Below are 24,910 nucleotides of genomic sequence, written 5' to 3' on the forward strand. Positions count from 1 at the left end.
CTCAAGCATGCAAGAAATTACAAAAAATATACTAGTATTTACAAAGGCAACTGAAAAGAAGTTGCTACTGTTTGAAGCTCACAGAAATATGTAATAAACAAATGGTGTAGTCGCCTTATTAGCAGCTGAAACTCGTGGTGCTCTCTCACTGAGGGTCTAACTGACACTGAGTTATCTGTTGTACATTATTTTTTCAGTATGTTGCCTGTATTGTGGGCTGCTTTGTTGTTGTTAGTGAGAGTGTATCTTCTGCTTGTTGCTGTGGGTGTTTCTTTTTAACATGTGTGTTCTGCTTGCTTGTGTTCTGTGTGCTTACATTCTGTGCTTGTACGTTTGGGATGATCTGTTTGTTTTCGTGTGCTAGGTGTCCCTTTTCATTTTTTTTCTTTTTATAATTTTGTGGTTCAGTTTGTTTGTAATCTCTGTGTTGTATCCATTCTCCACAGCTAATTGTTTGATTATCTGTAGTTAATTTTTGTAGTTGTCTTCAATGAGTAGAATTTTATTCAGTTTGTGCAGCTTATGTTGGAAACTGGCTTTTTCGCGTGTATTTGGGTGGTTTGAGTTTTGTGTATAGCTGTGTTGGTGGTGGTGACTTTCCTGTGTACGAAGATGACTTAAAATTGATGTATGTAGAATTATAGCACAATTCCATTCCTGCCCCTCACTTATTATTCCTCACACAGCATAACAAAGATGACTGTCTGAGTTGTATTCCTAAACAGTTTGAGGACCTATATTGCAACAACAAAGTACACATATACAAACCTATTAATAAGAACCAAACTATAACAAAAACGTATCACAGGATCAGGTTTGGTCATGAACATCTCATTTATTTAGGATTTACTATAGGCAGGAATATAAAATGCGACTAACACTTAAATAGGCAAGATGGAAAGGTCTGAATCAGTCATAAAGTAATGGAAAATTACAGGTACTGTATAAATGGCACTGCATGTAAAAGACTTGGGTGATCAGTTGCTAGGTTTTGCTTATATTTATAGGTCCTAAACGTGTTGTGTTAATGAATGATATTGAAAAAACACTGACAATAACAGCATTATAATCATGAGAAAAAGGGACAAAAAATTTCATTACCTAAACTCAAGGATATCCTGAGATTTCTTGTAGACAGTCACTTTTAGAATACCAAAAAGATGTTAAAAACCATTAAGTAAACTGAGCACACATCAGTCACGAACAGAATAAGATTAAATTCTGCACATGAAAAACCGATAGAATAACTATTCGCATGATCATTCATTCTAAGGAAAGAAACATGAAACATACTGCATGCCATGTTTTTCATTGTATTCCATTAGCACTTTTTTTTTCTCTTGGCCTACAGAAAAAAGCACCTTTCATTTAAAACACATCAATATGCATAAAAAGTACTGTGTTTCATCATATGTTGCTGTATCTTCTACCCTGGGTTACTTTGGCAACTAAAAACAGGGGTAAAAAAGATTAATACAGATACTAAAAACAAACTGTTTCTATTACCATTGACCGATATCTCAACAACCTTACTGAGGCCAGCACCAATACTGTTATCCGCACGACATAAGTAGAAACCTTCCACCTCTGATGATGCAGATGGAATGAAAAGTGTCCCATTTGCCATCACAACTATTTGGGAGTCTGCTGAATCGATTGGTTGGAAATCTGATGCTTTGCCACCTGTACAAAAAAATAAAAATGTGGAATTTTAATTCTCGACAATGAATTGTAAGTTCTCTTTAGGCTCCTGCAAAAATAGATTTTGTATACTGAGAGATAAAACTTCCTGATAGACTGAAACTGTGTGCCAGACTGGGACACAAACCAGGAGCCTTGCTTTTCGTGGGCACTGCTCCTCTCAGCTATGGTATCCAAGCATAACTTGCATCCTGTCCTCACAGCTTTACTTCCACTAGTGCCTGTCTCCTACTTTCCAAACTTTACATAAGGTCTCCTGTGTACCTACCCTATATGGCACACACTTTTAATCTGCCAGGAAGAACACCACACACTCCATCTTATGATGAAAGATCTATTCTAGAAATGTGGCACAGTGCAGAATGGAAATCATTCATTAAGATGGATAGTTAAAAAATGGTAACTTTTACTGAAAGTGGGAGGCAAAATCAATATTGGAGTGAGTGGCACTATCACATTATTATTGGTCATATTACAATTCTTTGCAGAGGATAAGTCATCTGTTGGTTGTAATGAGGAAGAAATGTTCTAAACTCACAGTGGGCCATAACTTGAACTTTCAGTGACTATACTCACCCACTTTATCAAATGCAAAACACTCTCATTGCTGTGTCAAATCTCACTGTGTTCTCTGCATGTACTGCACTAATGAATCAAGACAATGCTGCTGTCTTTGTCTATTAGCTGCCAATGTTTGACTCCATACACTGCAATTCCATTTCAGTGATGCTTGGGCTACTGTGATGTTCTCCTGAGATCAACTTGCAATATGGTCATTTTGGCTCAAATAAGATAAAACATTATTCTTAAAAGTTCAGCAACAATTTGGAGTATCATTTTAATGTCAAAATTTATTCATCAATATTCTCTGTCCACATCTACAGCTGCTCTCTGCAAACCACTGTGAAGTTCATGGCAGAGGGTCCTTACGACTGAATCACTTATTAGGGCTTCTTTCCTTTCTACATATGTATACTGGCAGAAGAATGAGTGCTTAAATTTAGTATCTGACAGTGATTCAGATTCCCCAAGTAGTCTTGAGTATCAACAGGGAATACACATCAGAGATACTTGAGCTCCAGGCAACAGCCGCAGCTTGCGCCTGCGCGATGTGCAGCTGCTGTGGCGAGCATGTCAGGTCGTGCTGTCGTCTAACAAGCATTTACTGCTAAATACTGCAGCCTGGCTATTGCTAGCTGGTCACTGGAGCCTTAAGTTACACACCACTGAACAGTAGAATTTTCACCTTGTCTGATTTATGGTTGCGATTTGGATTGATGCCTGGATTGTTTAGTGTAAAACTTTGTTACACTCTGGACTTGTATTGGATATTCATTCACTTTGTTGTCTCTGTTGTCATTTGTCTCCAGAACTGCCAGTTTCATTCCACTGATCTTTGTTAGCATCAGTGTAAGTCATCATAAACCATGCTCAACCTAAGCAAAGGAGGATAGGAGAGTAGCAATGAGAACTTTCTCACTGTGTAACAGTTCCAGTGAGGCCTTTCATTATTCATTCTATCTCTCCTTGTTACTCCTATCCTATCTCTAAGGAACTTCATTTCACATTATTGTAATCTGCTTACACCTCTTATCTTTCTTAAAGAAATTTTGTTCAGAAGTCTCTTGTTAGTGAAAACTTTATTATTTTTACCTTAATTAATACTACATTGCTGCATTAACTTTAATAATACAATCTGTAAAGCTACTATTTACTATGTGTGTGGGTCAAATATGACTGGAGAATCACATTTTCTTTTGAATCTACTTATCCTTCAATGAAATGTCTTTTTCTGCCATGGAACCTTCAGGATTTAATCAATTTCTACTTGAACCTGTAAGCACCTCCAATTTCTGCTTCTTCTACATGATTCAGCATAATGACTGTTTTAATTTTTGATTCAGAAGATTAAGGCAAGAGAATAATAGACAGGAACTATAAGTGATATTTCAAAAAAAGGAAGGAAGGTTGGTTTTACAGACAGAGCATAAGTTCAGACAGTGTCAAGGACGAGGAAGAAAACTGGCTGTGCCTTTTCAAAGGGACCACGCTGGCATTTGCCTGGATTGATTCAGAGAACTCACAGAAAACCTAAATCTGGATGGCTGGATGCAGGTTTGAACCATCATCTCCTGAATGTGAGTCAAGCGTGTTAACCACTGCACCACTTTTTCAGTTTTTGTAAAGATACACATGGGATATCACTATTGACAACCTGATATATACATATCAAATTTTGAAAGAATTCTGAAAGCTAAATATGAATTTTGGCTTCTGAAGAGGCACAGAATCATGCTTCTACGTACATAATGGTAAGGAAAATACAAACAGAACCAACTGCAAAGTTCTTGTGGTCACAGTTCAGCTTCCTCAAGGAACATAAACTTCTTCGATACCACCTCGCGTTATGTATTCCTTCGGAACATGGAAGATACTCCATGAGACTGTTCTCTAAGAAAATCTGCAGTTAATTCAAAAACTACAGATATAATTGGGTCACATCTTCTATGGCTGCAAGGTATATACAAATGATCGTTTTCCAAAATGTTTTCAATCAAAACACATTCACCTCCAAAAGGGGACACATTTTATGCCATTGTGAAAGACACTGTGATTCTGTGTGAATGAATGTGTGTGTATTTTATTTTCTGAAGGATTTGGCCAAAAGCTAATTGCGTAACAGACTTTCTGTTCTTCCTATCTGCTACCCACTGTAAAGATGACATTTGAGCTGCAATTCTATCCTTTTCCTTATATTGTTGTTTTAACAGAAAAAAGATTCAGTGTGAGTTTCATGGACGACTTTTTCTGTAGTTAGTTAAATGACCAAAATTTGTGTAAACTTAGTAGCATTGGCCTAGTAATGGATTTTTCTTTTATTTTATTTCCAAATATATTTGTGCATAAGATTTATCATTACATTAATATGTAATGTACTGAGTTGTTGATTTTTATACCTGTTTCACCTGCCTGTTCTCACTCAGAAGTTCTCTTTCTTTCAAACAACTGACGACTGATTCCATACATGTACCTTGGGGCATTTTCCAACTACTCACTGACCAAAAATTGGTTATCTCCCCATTGTAAAGGTCTTCAAAGCAACAGTATGTGCTAATTTGTCACAGGTTTGAGGGAAAAAGGTCTTGTTTCTTTTCACTTGTTAAGTTTTGAAGATCTCCCAGCACATTTATGTAGTTGCTGCCATTGCTGATATAAACCTTCTAATTTTAGTTCACTGTTTCTGAGCTGTTGTCTTGGAAGTCATTAACTTTCCAAATAAATCTTCACTTTCCACAAAGTGTGACACTTTAACTATGCAACAATTTGCACACCCACAAATTGTAGAAGGAAACTGTTAATGTTGGTTTGACAGATGATAGTTTATTTCCAGTTATTTCATATTACCATTTCCTAAACAAATATATACAGTTTCCTGTAAATGAACTGCAAACCAGTACATTGGACTTGCTGTGACTAGACGCTTCCCTCAAAAGTGGATGACAATTGGGGTTGTCAGCACTTGGTCATAAAGAGGTTCTGTAAATGTTACTTCCATTCGGCTTGTTCTGGGCTCTCTCCGCCCGGCTTGTCGACACTGGCCTGTCACATCATCTGACTAATGTGATATATTCTGAGAACACATTAAGCAATGGAAATCAAAGTAAACAGCCCGTCTACATGAAGAAATCAATGAATTTACCAAGCAGAAGTGATGCTTGTGTGTACTTGTTTTTTTTTTTTTTTTTTTTTTTTTTTGAGGGGGGGGGGGGGGGGGGCTGGTGCATTTATCTAAAAGCCATATAGCACACTATTAGATAAAGAAGGAACAGTGAATAAGTAAAAATGAACTGTTCTCAAAAATGAATGATCACCAATGAACTACTTCTCAAAGATGAACGTGTTTGCCCATCTCTAGTTCCTATACCATCCTTGAGCATCTGAGCACTAACAGTCTTTAATAAGTGTAGCATTTCTCTGGGTTTTGTGCGAGGTATTTTGATAAAATTCCACCAAGATCACCATATGAGGCCTCATGCACTGCCTTTTTCAAAGCTAAAAGCATTTCAGTTTCAGTTTCTCTATTTTTCCCTATGCTTTGTTTTACACCTATTATGCAGTAGTCACTGTTTCTTCAGAAGTTTTTATACATACTCTGTATACCAAGGAGGGTCTTTCCCATCATCAACTGTTCTGTTAGGTAGGTATGTATGTATCCAGCACCTGGTCAGCTCTTCTTGTCAACTTCAGTCACAGTTCAACTACATGCTCCAAGTCAGAGATAAATGTTTTACTTCTTCATTAAGATTTGACACAAATGGTTATTTATCTCGTTTACTGAACATGCAAATCTTTCTGCTCATTTTATTTGCACTCTATACTTTGGTAATCAATGTTGGTGGAACTGCTTCATGGTCACTGATAACTGTTTTGATGTAGACATGTTCAAAGAGATCTGTTCTACTTGTAACCATTAGGTCCAATATATTTCCATTATGGTTGGGATTATGAACAATTTGTTCTAAGTAGTTTTCTGAGAAGGGATTTAATACTAATCATCACTTGTAAAATTGTTGTTATTTCAATTGACTAATGGATGATTAAAGTCTCCTCCAGTGATGAAAGTATGACTGGTGTCTCTTGGAATTTGTGAAGTGTCTACTTCACATTTCTTACTACTGTTGTTATATTAGTATACTGCACTATCTGAATGAAATGAAATAGAATTCCTGCCCAGTGTTTCTTCTTTTCAGTCCTGTGGCCTGTTCCTCTTCTGCTGGTTATGAAGTAAAACATGATTCCTACATATCCAAGCCAGGAATGTATATTAACCATGTTCAAAGTTCTCACTGAGACCAGCATTCTAAATAACAAAAGAGACTTTTGGAGCTCGTTATTCATGCATGTCTTGCAGAACCTGTAAACTCTACCTGTCATAACTCAGCTGAGCACTGAATAGCTTGGCTTATCTTTCCTTGATTCATACAGACATTATGCTTCATAAATCTCAGGCCTTCAGAGAACTGGAATGAGTCACGATATACTGTTAACAGACAAAAGCAGTCACAATAAAATGCAAGTGTAAAGGTCTTTTAAAGTGCTTTTACAACAGGTTTTCTCACCTTGACCTTGCATCCAAGAAACAACTGGATGAGGGAAACCTTGTGCCTGGCAATGAACAAACAGTGAATTCCCAGCTAGAGTAGACACATCTTGCGGCTCCATCAACCACCGAGGAGCGACTGAAACAGAATTTATGAGGATGAACATAGTCTCCAGCAATATGTTTGGCTATTTGCATGGGATTTCTACAAGAGAGAAGACATAGTAATGATAAATCATTAACTTACCATTCACCTGCAACTGTGAAGAGTGGTTAGCACTAGCAGCATTATTCGAAGCCACACAGGTGTACGTTCCACTGTGTTGTGAAGACAGCTTATTAAATATAAGCAGACTGAAAAATTCTCCCCCATCTTTTTCTGTGACCTGCATGGTATGAAGATTAATAATGATAGAATATGAAAGCTGTTCGAGGGCAAGCAGCAAGTCTGCAACTTGGTAATAGGAGACATTTGTTAAATTAATAGAGTACTGCTGTCCAAATTTAAATATCGTGACCATCATGTTAGCTTTATAGGCCTATATAACAGAATAATGCTCTAATCTATCATATATTATACTATTTCTCATTTTCATTGTTTTCTCATTGTCTAGGGTTTATAAATATGCTGGTGTCCAAAATTAAAGCAAAAAACGGAAATTTTTCAAGGTTGCATTTATTTTGCCACAAAACAATTTAAACAGGCTATAGTAAAGTACAAACAATGTAAAGAATACAGAATATCAACAACTGCAAAAAGCATAGTAAAAGCACTCCGTCTTCAGGCCGCAAGTGGCCCATCGGGACCATCCGACCGCCATGTCATCCACAGATGAGGACGCGGATAGGAGGGGCGTGTGGTCAGCATACCGCTCTCCCGGTCGTTATGATGGTTTTCTTTGACCAGAACCAGTACTATTCAGTCAAGTAGCTCCTCAATTGGCATCACGAGGCTGAGTGCACCCCGAAAAATGGCAACAGCACATGGCGACCCGGATGGTCACCCATCCAAGTGCCGGCCACTCCCGACAGCGCTTAACTTCGGTGATCTGATGGGAACCGGTGTATCCACTGCGGCAAGGCTGTTGCCTAAAAAGCATAATGGTAGACAAAAATATTCTTCATTTTTTCTAACTTAACAGATTTGCACACACAATCCAACAACTGATAACTATGCTCAGCATGGGGTGTGACAACCTCTGGCAGCAATACAGGACTGGGCATGCTGTGAATGATGTCATCAATCTCATGTTGTGGCAATAACACACATTCTTCCTGCTGAGCAGCTCACATTCTTGACGAGTGATTGGTGGATGCAGATGTGATGCAACCGATCTCCGTAGTGATCCCAGACATACTCTATGGGATTCAAATCAGAAGAGCAAGCAGACCATGTCATGCGTGCAATATCTTCTGTTTCCAAGAAAATATCAGTCACCTGTGCTCTATGAGGTCGAGCTTTATTGTCCTTCAACACAAAGTCAGGCCCACAGCACCTCACAGCAACTACACTAGGTCTCATGATAGCATCACTGTACCTGACAGCAGTTAAACCTTGATGATTCACCCATACAATTTCATTAAAAGCTGTTCAAACGGTGAGCATAATCTCTGCCCACACCATTAGGGATCCTCCTCGATATCACTCTCTTTCCACAATGTTGGGTCCCGAAACCGCGTCCCATGTTCCCTCCAGATGCGAATCCATCGAGACTCACAGTCTAGACATATTTGGGACTCATCTGTAAGAAGAACATCGGCCCACTGTTTGAGCATCCAGGCGGCATGTTGACAACTCCACTCTACACATTCCCTTCTGTGATGTCGCGCCAGAGGTACACATACAGAAAATCTCTGACAGTAAAAGCCACTCTGCCAAAGCCTTCTGTACACCATTTTCCTCAATACAACATATCCAGTGGATGCTGTGAGGTCAGATGCCAGTTGCCATGCAAACTAAGGTGATTCCATCATGCCCATACAGCCAAATAATGGTCTACTCTCTGGTACCGCCCTCCGCGGAATCTGAATCCGCGCCAGCTGTCATGGACGACGAAGACCCCTAGAGGTCTCTGCACCAGCCGTGGTGGCACACGCCTCCTGGCCCGCATTTAGTGTGAGGGCGCCACAGTGAAACACATGGTTCCAGCCACCAATCGCAGCACCCCCGATCATGTATTTAAGCGCCTGCCTCTCGCTCATCCAGCGAGTCTAATTGTTGTGTGAGTCTTGACATATCGCCTCGACAACAGACAGCGTGTTTACCATTCTTGTGTTTTCATTAATATTGGACATCTTGGATTCATTTGGTTGTCTCTGTCACTCCATTGCTTCTTGCGTGTTGTCCTCGTAAGGCCTCTCTCAATCGTCCGTCGTTGCTTCGTGTCCGTCCTTTCCATTTGTTTGTTTGTTTGCAGACCACTCTCTGTTTGGTTGTGCTGCACTTCCTCAATCACCCCGCAACCGGAACGGTCGCGGTTACAACAGGTTAAAACAGGTTAAAACAGTGGTAGTTGCTAGCATGGAGGTGAAGTTGGTCTCTCTTCTGGAGCAACAGCAGCAGCTCATGCAGCAGCAGCAGCTCCAGTTAGACAACAGTCGCTGCAGTTTCTAACAGACAAAGTCGATGCCCGGGACGCGTTACCGCAACACCTTCCGAGTCCTCGGGTGTCCAATGCTTTCCCACATCCACCGTCATTGCCACCCTTTAATGATGCTAAAGAGGACTGGGAAACCTACTTACATTGGCTGAAACTACATTTCACGGCTTTTCAAGTCACAGACGACTCCTTGCAGCAGTCATTGTTTATGTCTTGGGCCTCCCCAGACATGTTCTTTCTTCTCTGCAAGTTGGTGCCGTTGTCCAGTCCTGTGGCTCTCTCTTTCCAGGAGAAATGCCTTTAGCTTGCAAACTATTATTCCCAATGCTACCATGTGGTCGCCTCTTGGCTGGAGTTCCACCAGTACCATAAACAGCCTGGTCAATCGTGTCCTTCCTGGGTCACGGACTTGCAGGGTCTCAGCCGTCGAAGCGATTTTACGTGCACCAATCAGCAGTCTTAGGCTTCATATGCAGACTCCCTGATCCAGGATGTGGTGGTTCAGCTGGCTCCTGATCCTGAGGTCCATACTGCAGCATTGAAACTTAACAACCCCTCCTTGGAAGAGATTCTCCGCATTGCCCACTCCTTTGAAATTGCTCAAGCAGCTAACGAGCGTCTTATGGCACAGCCGCAGGTGGCAGCGATCGAGATGTCACAGCAGGTTTTGCCCTCGCGACGGCGACGTGTCCCGGCCGACAGAGGCCAGCACTGTCGGGACTTTTCGTTGTTCGACGTCTCTATGGCATTGGCGCCTTCGGTCGCCCCTCGTCAACGGTCGCGCGGTCCACTTCTGTCTTGCCCACAGTGCTTTACTGCACATTCGCGGGCTGATTGTCCCCACCGCTGGAAGACGTGCACGCTATGTAAAAAGGGGGGGGGTCACATCCAATTGGATTGTCATAGTCGCTCGACTTGTTCCAGTCTTGCCCCTCCTAGGCCTCAAGATACAGTCCGTGCCCTGCAATCAGTCGTCCCACAGGATGACCCATCATGCAGAAGCTTTTCATCACACTTCGTCTTTTCATTGAGTATGTCAGTTTTCAGGTCGACACTGGGGCCCCCGTCTCCCTGATTAATATGGTGACATATACCCGGCTGGGCTCTCCTGACTTGTCACCTCCCTCTCACCGTTTGGTCGCCTACAGAGACGGTTCCCTTCCCCTTCGTGGGCAGTTCATCGTCCAGGTGACATACAAGGGTGTTCCCTGGCTCCTTACCCTCTTTGTCATTGACTGTCCGTCGGTTTCAAATATTTTTGGCCTGGATGCATTTCAACTGTTTGGATTTTCAATTTCCAACGAAGTTAAGGTCATTTCCATGGCTGTTCCTTTTCAGTACTTGTACGATCTGTGCTCCGCTTTTGCGTTGTTGTTTGCAATGGACCTCGGATTTGCTTCCGGATTTCAGGCACACATCACCCTACAACCAGATGCACAGCCTCGTTTTTTCTGGGCTCGGCCTCTTCCGGTGAACTTATGGCCGGCGGTCAAGCAGGAACTTGATCGGCTCCAGGCCACTGGCATTCTGGAGCCTGTGCCTTACAGTGCCAGGGCGACGCCATTGGTTGTCATATGGAAACCCAATGGGTCCCTTCGGCTGTGTGGGGACTTCAGTGCTACAGCGGAACACGTGGTTCCAGTGGCCAATCGCGGCACCCCCCGATCATATATTTAAGTGCCTGCCTCTTGCTCAGCCAGCGAGTCTAATCGCTGCGTGAGTTTTGACATATCGCCTTGACAACAGACAGCGTGTTTACCGTTCTTTGTTTTCATTACTAGTGGACATCTTGGATTCGTTTGGTTGTCTCTGTCACTCCGTTGCTTCTTGCGTGGTGTCGTTGTAAGGTCTATCTTGATCGTCCGTCATTGTTTCGTGCCCGTCCTTTCCGTTTGTTTGTTTGTTTGCGGGCCGCTCTCCGTTTGGTCCCACCGCGCTTTCTCAGCCACCCCGCGACCGGAATGGTCATGGTTACAACAGGTTACAACATACTCTTTCAGATGTCACATGTGGTCAGTCCTGCTCTGGTCTTCGTGATACAGTTTTCATCTGTATCAACTGTCTCCACATTCAAGAAACAACAGAACAATGTACTTAGACACAGGAAGGGGAAATAGCGGTTTGTTGCTTAACCTTTGGACATCACTGTACGCACAGGCCAATATATTCAGTATCTCCGAGGTAAATAATCACAGGTCCAATATCAGCTTAAGACCGTATTTATAACGGCCACACATGGTTTAATTTGTGGAAGAAGGGGAGCAGCTCTGTTGCATGCAATGGTGATTTACACAGTATTAAAAGGATTTAAAAGGATGAATACTCATAATACGGTCTAAACTGGCAATGAGCTCATGCAGGACTGCCACCCTTTTGCCACAAATGAAGCAGTGTGTGGATATTATAATCTTCAGAAATTGGACTCTTTACCTCATACCATAACTTAACTGGCTTCAATATAAAACACATATTTATCAAAATGAGAAGACTGATGAAACTACCATGATCCCTACCACAACTTTGGTCAAATTTAATAAAAACAAACTATAACCAAATTGCTCATAGCTCTAAATTAGGACACTCAAAGGCATCCAAATCCAACTTTCTTTGTCAGTCTAAGTCCTAATTTAACAACAATATGGGAAGAAAAGATTGCTATTCACCACATAGAGGAGATGTTGGGTAACAGACAGGCACAATTAAAAAGTATGCTGGAAATATTTTAGCATTCAGACAAAGTCCTTCTTCTGAAAGAGAAAACTCAGAGATATTCGCAAACATATGGCCACTGTCTCCGGGCACTAAGACCTGACTGTGGTAGCAGAATTCTTTTCACTGTGGCTGTCTGAGACTTAACGCCTTTTCGATGTGGCGAGTAGCAATCTATCCTTTCCATATTGTTGTTATTCCATCCTGGACTTTCATTGTTTGATTAACTCTTAATTTAAATTCATTTTAATTCAAATGTCCAATTCCACTCTGCCATACTAGTGATCATCACTTGCATAGTGTGTTGGCAAAATGACATACAGATCTATTAAATAAAATACAGCACGAGTCAGGAGGAAAGGTACTTGCTTTGAGGGGTGATAGTATTAGTGATTCTGAACAAAAAACTTCATATGGACGTGTGCCCTATTCCGAATGGTTTCTGAAACAGAATACATTTAATATCACTTTTGTGCATTTTTCTTGATTAACTGAAAAACTGCACCCTCCAGTGAAAACATGCCACAGTACAAAATTAAACTATATTAAATTTCCTACAAAAAAGGTCCTATTCATTTTTTTCTCTAGAACTAATGGTTTGTGCAAAGAGAGTGCGCAAATGTTGAAAAACTCGCTTGACGCTCATGTGCTGTAGCTTACATAGTTTTTGTAGGTCAATTTTAGGTAGTTTCCAGATTTGATACACCATATAAGTGTCTGTATCAAACTTCGTCTCAACTTGTTACCTCAATATGCTACCTCAAATTGGCCTCCAAAACCATGTAAGCTACAGTGCATGTGTGTCGAGTGAGTTTTTCAACATTCTCGCGCTCTCTTCGCACAAACCATTAGTTCCATAGAAAAAAACGAATAGGACCTTTTTTGCAGCAAATTTAATACAGTTTAAATTTATACTGCAACACATTTTTGCTGGAGGATGCGGTTTTTGAGCTATTCAAGAAAAATGTACAAAAGTGATATTAAATGTGTTCTGTCTCAGAAATCATTCGAAACAGAGCATACGTCCACATGAAGTTTTTTGCTCAGAATCACTAATACTATCACCCCTCATAGCATGTACCTTTCTTCCTGATTCACCCTGTGTACGCTCACCATGGAGCTGAGGTCCTGATGGGTTGCTAGGTACTTAAATAAGGTTGACAATGTAGATGAGATTTTCGAAAGTGTTCTTCTTCAGAGCTTGTACAGGAACATGCACACACACACACATACACACACACACACACACACACACACACACACACACACACAAACGTGCGCGTGAAGACAACTGTCCAAGAGCTAAGCAAAGTTTTCAGTTTTGTTTATATTCCCATCAACTGCTCAATACTATCTCAACTATATAGCAAGCTGTGACCTATGCCCCTTCCGTTATTTGAATTCAATACATAATTTTCCATTATCATATACACATAGAGTAAGATATAGCTGGCTGTACACTAGAATTTTCAGAAATTATTAGTTGGGAAAGACAATTGCATGATTACCTGGAGTACGTCCGGTATTGGTCCATTGTCCTTCAACCATGAGAATCGAATAGGGAGGTCACCAGAAGAGACGCTGCAGCTGATCTGTGCTCTTGCCCCTTCTCGCAAGTTGGTTGGGAATATGAAAGGCATTACAATGGGTGGACCTAAAAGATAAAGGCACACACTCTGTATTTACTTGATTTAAAAAGTGCATGTAAAATAAGACACTATTTTTCTGATGGTTGAAAATTGAAGTGGGCATACCTAACAGAATAAGTACTGCCAATGTGCTGTAAAATCCACAATGAGTTCTCTGGTGCTATCACATATTCCACACCGATCTATAATGAATCACCCTCCTCTAACATTACCTTTTTTGTATATAGAGTTAATCTATACCATGTACACTATCAATTCTTGCGTAGGTTAAAATTATCTCCGCTGTTTCACTACAAGAATTCATATGATTTTGGATCCGATGTATTATATTTCAGGCTAAAATGTATAAAAAAAGAAATTAATGGGTTACAATCGATATGTACTAACAGTTAAAATTACTTTTCTTTTAAAAAGAAAGTTTTTAAACTCTTTTGCTTTGTAAACTCTTTGGAATAATGTGAGTACTGCAGAATGTAAGTAGTAGATGCCATGCCTCTGATGGAAATAGAAATTTTCTAAGTTTGTCACCAACTATGTAATTATTGGTGTTTTTGAATGTGGAAAATGTAAAAATGGTGTGATGTTGAAAGATGTGACAAAGAATAAAATTCAAGAATAATACAGGCAAATCCTTATCAATTATTTAGTCATCAAGAATTTACAAAATCGAATTTTCAGCTACAAGAATGTACCCCTAGACAAAACTTTGAGCCATCGAAAACAACGGAGATAATGAAGATAAGTAAAAAGTTATTCTTTTATATATCTTATGTCTCTTGAAGCTTTCAAAATTTGTGCAAAGGCAGAGAATCTTGATAGTGACGTGTGGGAGGGTAAGGTTACAAACCACTCATAAAAAGGCATACAACTGAGGGACGATTGAGCTATGGAGGGCAACTGGCTTAATTTTCATGTGCTACTTTTGTTAAATAGGCATATTCATTGTTAACAGTCTGAATGAAAGGTCACAAAAAGTAGGCACTGGCAGCATTCAGTAATCTGCTGCTAAGCATGTTACACAAGATAATAACGAAAGGGTCTGGTTATAAGAGGGAGTCCAAAAGTAAATACAATTCATTTCTTATGCACAAAGGATAATAATGGCAGGTCCTACTGTTACATGCCACTACTGCATGCTGATTTGAAACAGTTGACCAACCATTATGTGTTTGGAGGATCTGCGTATGGTAGGTGACAGCCAAAACCAGTAATTTCTTGTTGAAATTATTGTCGTTGTGCCAGAAAATAATACATTTACCAAATTTTATCTTGCCTCTTTTATTTTTTGCCAATGCTTTAGATTTAGGTCCCTTTTCACGCTAGCAAACAAAAAGAAGTCACAGGTGGGAACATCCAGAGAGTATGGTGGGTCACTGTGTTTAGGGTCATGAGTTATCTGTGGTCAAGAGCTATCTCATACTCTATGCTTTTGGCTGGCAGCACTTCCATATCTGAGGAGCCAACTGTCTGAGCATCACAATGCCCTCTCCTTTTTATTTTCTTTTTTTTTCCTGCAGTGTACCACTGCAAATTTTAGCACTGGTTAACTATAGTATCCTGGTGAACATTTTTAAAGAATCATACAGACAGAAATGAGTCTAAGAAAAACAAGGTAATTCTTAATGAAAAGGCAACATTTGTAACAAGAGGAGCCTAATGCTTGGCACTTATGGCTCCTAATGACAACTTGTTCAATATCTTAACTTGCAAAAATGATACGTACAAACTGTACAAAATTATGATTTCTTGAATCAATAAAATACAGTGCAACAACGTATGATGAACTGTGACTTAAAAAGTGGCACTGCATTATTTTATCTATAGTATTGAGCAACACAAACTAAACCATTTAACTGGCATAGCACTGAGACACAAAATACAAAGAAAAAGCACATTATCAAACAGATTATCATCAACATTAGAACAGAACTCAAATATGTTTGCAAGAGAATGCTGAATTTCATAAATTAAAATGAAAACTTCCTTTCAAGAGTGACAATGAAAAACATATACAGTCCTGGTGATGAGAAGAGTCACTCACATTTAAGGAAAATGAAAATAAGCTAAACCCAAAAGGAAAATAAGTTGTAGGTAGCAATGAGGATTTTCATACGGAAAACTTATTGCTGCAACCTCTAGCACGTGCTGTGTAGCGTAGTGGATAGCAGCGTTGGCTGGTATGTTACAGGTCACCACTTGAAACCCGACCACCAGCAATTATTTGTTTTTACATTCTGGAAGGTTCTTGATATATCTTACCCATATGTCTGTAATGTCTGTATATCTGGAATATTCAAAGGGTGTAAAATACAAGCATTCTGGAATGTTTGATGTATAAATAGCTATGTTCTACTACTAGAAATTAAGTTCTGGTTTGGCTATATTTTCATAATCAACATGCTTTTAGAGCTAAAATTCACTGATGACCCTGCCTTTGGATTTGGACTTGATTGTGGTTTTGATGTAACACTGGTGGAGATGCAGGATATTTCAAAACATCCACATTATTGTGACTCCAACTAGGCAATGTAAATGCTGTCACTTTCATGGACAGGAAACAGAATACAAGCAGTACATTATTTCTTCCATCCATACATTCAGGAGACAGGATGATTCCAGAACAGTAGTAAATCAACTGCACATTAGGCACCCACTAATGTTTTCCAAAGATGCAGGCCTGGACCCGACTAAACACCTGAAATTGTTTGACCAAGTCACCAAATACAACAGGTGGTATGACATGAACTGTTTGGCAAACATTTACTTTTCCTTGGATGGAACAGCCAGTAGTAGTTCGAGTACAATGAAGAGAACCTCAATAGCTGGGATAAATCCCAGACAGAACTGAAGAAAACATTTGGCGACAATCAGCAGTATGTCCACTTAGCAGAAGAACAATTGAAGAACATGGCCCAACATCATGGGGAAATGACAGTCATACATACAGAATCTTTTGGCCCTATGCCACAACATGAATCCTTACATGACAGATGTTGACAACATCTCATACTTGACGGAAGGAGTCACAGAAGACAAGTACCAAGATCTTCATCAATAACAGAGGAATTCATCAAGCGGTGGCATTGGTTCGAGGAAATGCATCAGAAAAGGGTAGGATGAAAGAAGTATAACTGACTGCTCCAGAGCATCTGGTATCAACCCCACCCACAGCTGTGCCATTCCACTGAAATGGAATAGATCTTTTGGGGAGGTTCCCCAAGACCATAAATGGGAACCAGTGGATAACAGTCTGCACTGACTACCTCACTTGATATGCTCTCACTCAACCTACGTCAACTGCCAAAGACCTACAAATTGCACAGTTCTTTGTAGAAGATGCAATTTTGAATCACAGAGCGTCCTGTGTCATGATATCTTACTGTGGAAAGGTTTTCCAGTTGAGGAAATTTCACATTGTGGCATCACTGACAGGATGAAAACTGCCTACCATCCACAAATGAACAGCCTCACAGAAAGGATTCGCATACAACACAGCAAAGCAACGCACTGCGACTTCATACTACTCTTTCAGCTCTACGGTCATGAAGCTGTAATAACAACGGATACACTGTTCCCATTTGAATCAGTCAATGCTCGGGACAACAATGTGAAACACCTCTTCACCAGGGGCAAAGAAGCAAGGCAGCTGGCTTGCATACAGACCCTGGATGCCCAGAAAAAAGACCAACAGCACTATAATGCCAAGCACTGTCCAGTGTGAGACAGCCCAGTAGACTTCATACAGACTTTTATGCCTGTGTAAAAGTGGGACCAAAGTGGCACCATATTGTATCCTTTGCCACTTATCAGACATTACACATGAAGTTGAGGATTATGACCCTTTATCAAGAAGACTAATGTGCAGAGACATTTTCTATGTCCTCCATATGAAGCCCTGCTATACTCCAGTGATGCAGATTGATGAAGGAAGATTCATGGAAACTAAAGATCTGCTCAACGATCATGAAGTTTCGAAGGGAGAGGCTATCTTTGATGTTCATCAAAATGAAGAGGTTGCTAAAACATGACCTGAATGTGAGAGTCTACCAGTGCTGCCACAATGAGGATCTTGACAAGATCTAGATCCACAGTACCGTACACAGCTCCAGTGAGGACTTCTGACCTAATGTGTCAACATTTCCCCAGGAGTGGGAGCAACACCCTCAGCTCTGCCACATGCAGTGTAGTGGTTAGTGTCACTGCCTGGCATGTTACAAACCCAACCACCAGCAGTTATTTGTTACTGATCATTTCTGCAATTTTCTTGAAGTATCTTATATTCGTATATCTGGAATATTCGTTGGTTGAGTAAATACTAGCAATCTGGAATATATGATGTTTGCATAAATAACTGCACTCTCTATCAAGGGGTTCAGTTCTGTTCTGGTTATACAATAACTGGTGTTTGCAATGAATGAAGGGCTTATTTCAATAGTGGTACAAGTCCATTTTTGTTCATTCTGAGATACAGAGTCATTAGTTAAAAGAGTGCCGAAAAATCTGCAGTTGAGATACCAGAAATATTCAAGTACATATACTTGAATATTGTCCCATGTGAGACAGCCCAGTAGACATTATATAGACTTTTATGCCTGTGTGAAAGTGGGACTAAAGTGGTACTTTGGACCATATCATATCCTTCATCACTGCACTCTCAACTGCAGATTTTTCAGTGCTCTTTTAACTATGACTCTGTATCTCAGAATGAACAAAAGTGGACTTGTACCACTATCGAAATAAGCCCTTCAAATATGATTTCAGTGCTAAGTGTTGCAGTTAAGTGGCAATCCTGTCTTTGGATTTGGACTCGGTTGTGGTTTTGCTGTTACAGTATCAAAGATGTGAACAGCAAACTGCTGAGGAGACTATGTAAGACTTACACAAACTAACAAAAAAGACAAGTTGAAGTAGCAGGGATGGAATTGGCGATATGAAATAAGGGAAGAAAAGATAACGATGCTGAATTCCAGAAAAATTTAAGAGAAGAACAAAGTGAAGAAACACGACGGAAAAGAAGAAAAAGAGAAGGGCCAAACACGTAAGCAAATGGAAACAGAATTGATATATTGGTTGAAGAGTTTTGTTGACTGGGAGGACTGTTACGGGGGAAATAGTGTCTAAACGACAGCCAAGTGAGACGTTACAGAAGAGCAAAAGCATTTAAACTCACCAGAACTACAGAGATCCAGGGGGAAAAATCGAATATTCACATCTGAATACTTTATTGTCTCCACACTGCAGAATGTCTTGTAGTAGAATGATGAGACAGTTACATAATAAGACCACACATCTTATTAACATACTAGTCACTGTTGATTTCTATATTTCAGTGCTTTGAAGTGTTGAAGGGATAGTGGTTTATGACAAGGTGTCCCAGGAGAAATGGTTAGCATTCAGTGATATCACTGGAACGATCATTCAAACCAAAAAAATTCTAGTAAACATGGGTTCTGAAATGCATACTTTAAGAGTCTTGAGCACTGCTTCTTCTTCAGTATTTTGAAACAAATCTTTTCTACTGCAAGCTCTTTGCTTTCCATATTCTGAGTGGTGGTTTCATGTACCAAATCAAAAACCAAATGTCCAGCAACATGGGCTCTAACGTGCATACCTTAAGAACTAAGAGCACTTTTCATCTTTGGTACCGTGAAGCATATCTTTTCTGTTGAACAAGTGCTCACAGCTCTTAATATATTCATTTTAGAGCCCATGTTTACAAATAATTTTTTCTTGTTTTTGTTCATACTACCTCCTCCCAAAATACGGAAAAAAAAATTTTTTTTTCACAATATCAAAAATGAAGAACATGCCTATACCTCTGAAGATATGCATTTTGGAGCCCATGTTTACTAGACTTTTTTGCTTTGAATGATTGTTCCTGTCATATCCCTGAATACTGAGCATTCCTTCTTGGACACTCTGTAGGCCTATATGTGGTTCTTGGAAGCACTGTTTGAGCTGCTGTAGATCTGTGAGTGACTTGTAGAGTATACTGCTTAATGTCACACTGATCTCAATTCATCAGCAACATTTTAGAGTCACTGTAACTATCTGATTATGAATTCTGAGATGGTTAAAACTCTAAAAGACAAATATTTTGGTATCACTTTCATTGGTCTAAACCAACCAATATGTGCATTATGCCTGTCAATTGATCATAAAATGTTACTTGCATAATAAAAAGGAACTTGAGGGGGCGTGACTGAAAACAAAATTAACTGTAGCTGGTCATTACAATATGAACTCCACAGCTCGATGCTGCATCCCAAAGTGGAAGATGCTGTGGATTTATGGTGCTGATGTACATCATCTTGTATCTTTCAGTTCATCATACAGAATAATATATTTTATGATCAAAATTATGACATTTGGTTAGGACTGCAAACATTTTAAATCCAACTAAGAATTAGGGAGTAACTGAGACATCTAAACTACAAAAACAATACCATTTCCTGACAGTGTGTTATCAATATAATGTACATAAATTATCTTTCTTTCTTTGTAGATCTAAGTAGCCTATAAAACATTCGCCAAGCTCTACAGTGCTTCATCAAATTTGTTTTGTGCCTTAGGAGTACTTCAAAATGTGAAATTGAACAAGGTAATGAATAGTTAAGACTGAATGTGGGGTGTACATTGAAACATATAGGCCTAATCTGAATCAAAGAACGGCTTACTTTTGTGTCTACATAGCTTGGACAGATTTGTTCAACATCGCTACCCTGCAAAAATGCGTTCCTTTCTTTTAATTGGTCAGTTGCCGCAGAACTCTACCAATGCAGACTTGGCCACTGTTTCTATGTTTCGATACAGTGTATCGATACGTGGAACTGTTTCAGTGTTTCGGAACGGTTGTGGTTCACTGTTTCGAAACAGTGGTGTTTCATTCCGCCCCTGTCTCGGACCAGATTCGATCTCGAGCCAGACACAGAAACTGTATCGTTGTTTCAAAATAAAGCTGTTTCAGACCACCTGTGCCTGGAACGGACTAATTGTATCGAAACAGTGATGTTTCATTCCACTCTGTGTCGGACGAGATTCGGGCTCGGCACAGGTACTGAAACACAACATACCACTTCATGAAACTCTTTCAAGAGTGTCGAAATCTTTTTGACAAGCAATAGCATGAAGCTTAAGATATCCGAAAATAGAGCTTCGTTTCTAGCTGACTGTCCTGTTTCGAAATGGCGTAACATCTGCTTTATAAACACTAACCAAACAATAAAACAACACATACTATTCACATTCAAAATAATAAATATGTGAAAATCATTCAGTTAAATTACACTTTTTTTTATAACATACGCTTCTCTGTTCATGTACAGTAATCATATTAAGAAACGCAAGTAAGCCTACAACATTTCGAATAAAAAAAGGCGTAGAGTGACAGTTATTAGACATATACATAAATTTGATGTAGGTATAATTGCAAGCAATCTGTTTGACAAATCACTGATAGTGTAATGGTGTACGGGAAGGGCTGGGAAGCATGGTGAATTTATAGTAACGGTTCGAAACACCTTGAAAGACAAAAAAATTTTCTGTTATATTTTGCTATTTATTCGAATTATTTGGCGTTGTTTGTGAGTCTATAGTAACTGTGCCTATTATCCACAATGATTCCCTTTGTGTAGATGGAAATTGGCAGGATGGGTATATTACCCATACTAACAGAATATGGGAATCCCAGTAGCATATCTGTTGTTTCTGCAGTTTGCTCCCACCTCCAGTTCCGTTCGTGGTGGCTCTTCTGTCTTCAGCTATGGCTGTCCTCAGCCAATTGAAAAGTATGAAAGTCACACGACACGAAAGCAGCGCATTTGCTGCAGGAAATACGAAACTGCCAAGACGCCTAAGTGATAGTTTCATGCTTTCTGCGACATGATTAGCGCTCTCGCACCTCGTTTGTGTTTATATGGACATACTTTTACAGTAGACATTCAAGATGATAAAATGTGTAGGTTTATTAGATTACAAAACACAAACTGTTTCACTGTTTCGAAACACCGTATCGGAACATTACATAGTACTGTTTCATTTGTTTCGGAACAGTTACGTGTTTCAGTTTGCCCATCTCTATACCAATGGTATTTTCTCAAGCATATTGCATGCAGAATTTATAACTGTGTTAGAAAAGGTAAGTACAGCCTGATTCCTTGTGTCTCTGTGCCAATCCAGTTTTTGACATTTCTATGACACTCTCCACGTGAGTCAAACAAACCTGTGAGCATACGTCGGGCCCTTCTTTTAATACGTTCAATATCTCCTGTTAATCCTACTTGGGATGTGTCCGACGCACTTGAGCAATATTCTAAGATATGTAGCTGAAGTGATTTGTAAGCAGTCTTCTTTGTAGACTGCCTAAATTTTCCCAGTATCCTTAACTCTCGGAAGTCTGTCGGTAGAGCTCTGGTGCCGATGAATACTCGATGAACAGGAAGAACAATTCGTTATTCTTATCAGTTCCCTTGCTTCTGACAAACGGACATACTTATCTGACAGGGTGATGCAATGTCCCATTCCAGTCTTATTGTAGGCTATTCTCAACTACGTACCAGCATTTCTGTATTCTCAACTACCAGGATTTCAGTACACATGCAGTCACAGTAATTTTATTTTCTTCCGGATGCATCGTCCATCTGTGGCGTGATTCTACGCAACTTTCAAACAACTGTTTAAACAAGACACATTGTTGTAAGCGGTTTATAGTACCACTAACGAAACTGTGCCCGTACCGGAGTCAACATGAAAACTTACTTTTAATTCGTTTCCAATTAATGTTTAAGAGGAAAAACCACCGTAATCGATACCTGTAATAAATTTCATATGCTGTGATATTAAACTTACTTTTTCACACCACTGCGCTGCAGCACCGAAAACTTTGTAGTACCGTTACCGTATTTGTTTACACACAAGGCAGGAAACTTAACAAATGAAAACTATTGGCACTCTGTCCGACATCCACATCTATATTCCGCAAACCACCGTAAGGCGTATGACAGAGGGTACGTCCCATTGTACCAGTTATTAGGGTTTCTTCTGTTCCATTCTCATACGGAGCGTGGGAAGAATGATTCTTTGAATGCCTCTCTGCGCGCAGCAGTTATTCTGATCTTGTCCTCACGATTCCTATGTGAGCGATTCGTAGGAGGCTGTACTACATTCCGAGGGCAATGATTTAAAGCCCGTTCTTGAAACTTTGGTAATAGACTTTCGAGGGATAGTTTACGTCTATCTTCAAGAGACTTCTAGTTCAGTCCCTTCAGTATCTCTGTGACACTCTCCTACAGATTAAACAAAATTGTGACATTCCTGCTGCCTCTCTCTATATACTAGAAATTCAATATCCCTTTAGTCCTATCTGGTACGGGTCCCACACACTTAAGCAATATTTTAGGACCGGTCACACGAATGATTTGTAAGCAATCTTCTTTGTAATTGATTGCACTTTCCCAGTATTCTACCAATCTATCTGCATTACCCACGACTCAACTTATGTGAACATTCCATTTCATATCCCTACAAAGTGTTACACCCAGTTATTTGTATGAGTTAGCCGATTCAAACAAAGACTCATTGGTATTATAGTCATAGGATACTATATTTTTCATTTTGTGAAGTCCAAAATTTTGCGTTTCTCAAAATTCAGAGCAAGTCGCCAATCTCTGTACCACGTTGAAATCTCATCAAGATCTGACTGAATATTTATGTACCTTCTTCCAGATAGTAGCTCATTATGGGTAGCTGCGTCGTCTGCAAAATGCCTAATTTTACTATTAATATTGTCTGCAAGGTCATTAATATACAACATGAATAGCAAGGCCCAGCACATTTCCCTGGGACACACCCGAAGTTACTTGTGCAACTGATGATGACTCTCCATCCAAGATAAGATGGTGTGTCCTCCCTACCAAAAAGTCATCAAACCAGTCACAAATTTCACTTGGTACCCCATATGATCGTACTTTTGAGAATAAGCGTAGGTGTGGTACTGAGTCAAATGCTTTTCGGAAATCAAGAAATATTGTATCTACCTGGTTGCCTTGATCCAAAGCTTTCATTCAGTATGTTACGTGAGAAAAGTACGAGTTGGGTTTCATAGGATCGATGTTTCCGAAATCCATACTGGTTGGCCATGAGGAGGTCATTTTGTCCAAGATATCTCTTTATTTGAACAGTTCTCGGGTATCCGACCGGGTAGCGTCGTAATTTCTCCACAATATTTTGGCAGACGTACACGTTATCATCTTCAGGTGGTTCCTGACGAATGCTGTGCTATTCCTCTCGGCGCCCTATATATACTAGCCGTTACCCCCTCCACCGTTCCTCTCCTGATGTCTTCGGTACGGCCGGCGCGGCGGCTACTGGAGGTAGTGGGGGAAGCGGCGCCTGGGTCTGATCGATTTTACTTAACATGGAGAGGAAATTACTCAGACAGTATTAGTCCAGTTATAGCGTCTGCAGTCTCCCTGCTGCCGTCGTCAGGCGCGGTCCTCGATATCTGGGACCGCATCTTTCTCTCCAGGCTGAATGCAGGGTTCCAAGCCTGACTAAGTTGAAGGCGTCTCTCTTTATTAATTAGACCGTCCTGTAGTTGGGTTTCGATGGCCTCTTTAGTAACGCACTCCCAGAAACAGGAGAGTTGAGAGAGTATTTTTGTTTTTTCATAGTCCATAGTATGGCCAGTCTTTATACAATGGTCAGCCACGGCTGATTTAGTGGCCTGGCGTAATTCGGTATGGCGATTGTGTTCGCGGCACCTCTCTTCTACAGTGCGGACTGTCTCCCCAATGTATGATTTTCCGCACTAACAAGGGAATTTGATAAAGCCTGGTTTTCGAAAGCCTAGGTCATCTTTCGCTGAACCCAGTAGAGTCAAGGTTTTTGCAGGGGGTCGGAATACACATTTCACATTGTGTTTCCCCAGGATTCTACCGATTTTTCTTGAGGTGTTTCCGACAAACGGAATGCATGCCAATGACTTGTGTTCTTCGGTTTCTTGTTTTCTTGGCGCAGTCTGTCTGAGTGCGTGTCTTATTTGCTTCTGGTTGTACCCATTTTTCCGAAATGTTGTCTCGAGGTGCTGCAGCTCTGCTGGGAGGCTCTCCTGATCGCAGATCGATCGTGCCCTGTGAACAAGTGTGCGCAAA

General features: G+C 40.2%; 1 protein-coding gene and 1 pseudogene across 1 annotated transcript in view; both read right to left on the reverse strand.

Annotated features, from left to right (window-relative positions):
- LOC126257762 (Down syndrome cell adhesion molecule-like protein Dscam2) overlaps positions 1 to 24,910 on the reverse strand; it is a 381,956-nt gene that overhangs the window by 164,549 nt on the left and 192,497 nt on the right. Inside the window, exons 7-10 of the mRNA XM_049955588.1 lie at positions 13,620 to 13,765; positions 7,050 to 7,188; positions 6,810 to 6,941; positions 1,507 to 1,674 (exon numbers count right to left, since the gene is read on the reverse strand). Of these exons, the coding sequence (XP_049811545.1) occupies positions 1,507 to 1,674; positions 6,810 to 6,941; positions 7,050 to 7,188; positions 13,620 to 13,765 (585 nt within the window). The remainder of the gene's footprint in view (positions 1 to 1,506; positions 1,675 to 6,809; positions 6,942 to 7,049; positions 7,189 to 13,619; positions 13,766 to 24,910) is intronic.
- Positions 7,775 to 7,892, reverse strand: LOC126209964 (5S ribosomal RNA; annotated as a pseudogene).

The sequence above is a fragment of the Schistocerca nitens genome, chromosome 1 (assembly GCF_023898315.1).
Source record: "Schistocerca nitens isolate TAMUIC-IGC-003100 chromosome 1, iqSchNite1.1, whole genome shotgun sequence".
NCBI lineage: Eukaryota > Metazoa > Arthropoda > Insecta > Orthoptera > Acrididae > Schistocerca > Schistocerca nitens.